This window comes from Propithecus coquereli, unplaced genomic scaffold (genome assembly GCF_000956105.1).
Source record: "Propithecus coquereli isolate 6110/MARCELLA unplaced genomic scaffold, Pcoq_1.0 Scaffold273, whole genome shotgun sequence".
NCBI classification, from domain to species: domain Eukaryota; kingdom Metazoa; phylum Chordata; class Mammalia; order Primates; family Indriidae; genus Propithecus; species Propithecus coquereli.
Window position 1 is genome coordinate 76,734 of NW_012148319.1, and position 2,119 is coordinate 78,852.

Below are 2,119 nucleotides of genomic sequence, written 5' to 3' on the forward strand. Positions count from 1 at the left end.
AGCTCACAGCAACCTCAAACTCCTGGGCTCAAGCGATCCTCCTGCCTCAGCCTCCCGAGTAGCTGGGACTACAGGCATGCGCCACCATGCCCAGCTAATATTTTCTATATATTTTTAGTTGTCCGATTAATTTCTTTCTATTTTTAGTAGAGACGGGGTTTCGCTCTTGCTCAGGCTGGTTTTGAACTCCTGAGCTCAAACAATCCACCTGCCTTGGCCTCCCAGAGAGCTAGGATTACAGACGTGAGCCACCGCGCCCGGCCACTTGGCAAGTTTTGAACAACTTTTTCTTTTAAGTTTGAAGAGCAAATCAGTTTTTTTCCTGAGATAAGAGTTACTTTTAAAGCAGTAGAAAGGAGGATATATTTCTTCTTTATGCTATTATCTATTAAAAAGTTTCTTCCTATTCATAAAACAACTCTTTAAAATTTCTTTAAATTTGCTATTTTGTTCCCATATCTTTACTTTGGTTGGTATTTCAGTAAGTTTTTAGTGTTCTCAAATTTTATCTAAATGGGTAACTGTTAAAATAGAACATAAATCCAAATTCTCCATTTCATTTTCCTCTTAGGCATGAATCATACAAAACTCAATATAGAGCAATGTTTGTGATGAATTGTTCTGTTAACAAAGAGGAGGTTCTGAGATACAAAGCCTCAGAGAACAGGAGGAAGAGGCGGGGCCCTAAAAAGATGAGGTCTAACCGTGAAGATGCTGCAGAGCAGGCAGAGACAGGGGTGGAAGAAATCTATCACCCAGTCGTGTGCACCGAATGCTCCACTGAAGTGGCAGTCTACGACAAGGATGAAGTCTTTCATTTCTTCAATGTTTTAGCAAGCCATTCCTAAACGAGGCAGCTGTCATTTAATTGCCCAATACTGTATATAAGATAAATATGTATGGTTATTTTTCTCCTGCCTATTCATATCATTAAGTGACATTGCATTGTTATTTGAGGAAGCAGTATTTTATCTTTATGAAAAAGAATTGTTACCAACCTTCATCTCTCCTGCCCTCCTTTTACTTTCCTTTAATTTTCCCCCAATACTGATAGGGCTGATTATTCATTCCCTTTTTGATGGACATTTGGAAACAGTGGGGCTTTTTATATAGTAAAGCTCTTGAGAATTAAAATATTCTGGAGTTTTAAGTAATCTTTGTTTCTGGGTGTCATTTTTATTTTGGATATATCTTTGGTGTGATTAAGCTGTTTCTTGAATTGTCTATTGTTTTTGCTAAGACATGTCTTTATTTCCTCCCCACCCCACCCCCACATGATGGAATGAGAGTATTTAGTAACTGTAAAAATTGCATGGTATTGGTATTTTCAGATGCTTTGAGTCATATAGGTACTTCCCTAAAAAGGATTGCATTTGCCAATATTCTAAACTTAATGAATGCACATTTTAAAATAGAAATTTGTGATGAGGGAAAGCAACTCCACCCCCCGACCTTAAAAATCCTGTTGCCACCTCTTGTGCCTACTGTGTATTCCTTCTGTTGCAAGCAACCAAGATATATATTTTTTGGCATTAATAATATAAAATCCTCAGTGGCAGCTTGGGGGTAAATTGTATTGTAGACATCTGTGCATTTTCATTTTTTAAAAGAATGATAAGATCTAGACTATTTTCAAAAACAACATTAGAAAACTTAGGGTCCTCTTGTTCTAACAGAGAAGATGTGATAGAGTGGAAAGCAGTAAGGAAATGCGTTTTAACTCAGGCTGTGCCACACCAATCTTGGGCAAGTTTCTTACTTTGAGGCACAGTTTTTTCATCTCTAAAATGAAAATATTGGACTAGAGCAGTGATTCTCCAGAGCTCAGAGCTCAACAAAGCTTGAAGGGGACCTCTGCATATTCCATAGGGGAAAACATCCTTCCCACCTCCTCACCTATGCTTTTTACAAGCTATACGTAAAGAGATCTGGAACCAGTGATAGTGTGTTGTATGAATGGGGTGGAGTCAGAAAAATGATAGTTAGTTTCTAAGGAATCTCCAATGTCTTAAAAGCTAGTGTACTCACGCCTGTAATCCTAGCTCTCTGGGAGGCCGAGGCGGGCGGATTGTTTGAGCTCAGGAGTTCGAAACCAGCCTGAGCAAGAGCGAGACCCCAT

At 38.8% G+C, this 2,119-nt stretch overlaps 1 protein-coding gene across 1 annotated transcript in view; it reads left to right on the top strand.

Annotated features, from left to right (window-relative positions):
- LOC105813246 (E2F-associated phosphoprotein-like) overlaps positions 1-1,160 on the top strand; it is a 40,930-nt gene extending 39,770 nt beyond the window's left edge. The window contains exon 3 of the mRNA XM_012647897.1: positions 572-1,160. Within this exon, the coding sequence (XP_012503351.1) occupies positions 572-848 (277 nt within the window). The 3' untranslated portion in view covers positions 849-1,160. The remainder of the gene's footprint in view (positions 1-571) is intronic.
- Positions 1,161-2,119: the final 959 nt, after the last annotated feature.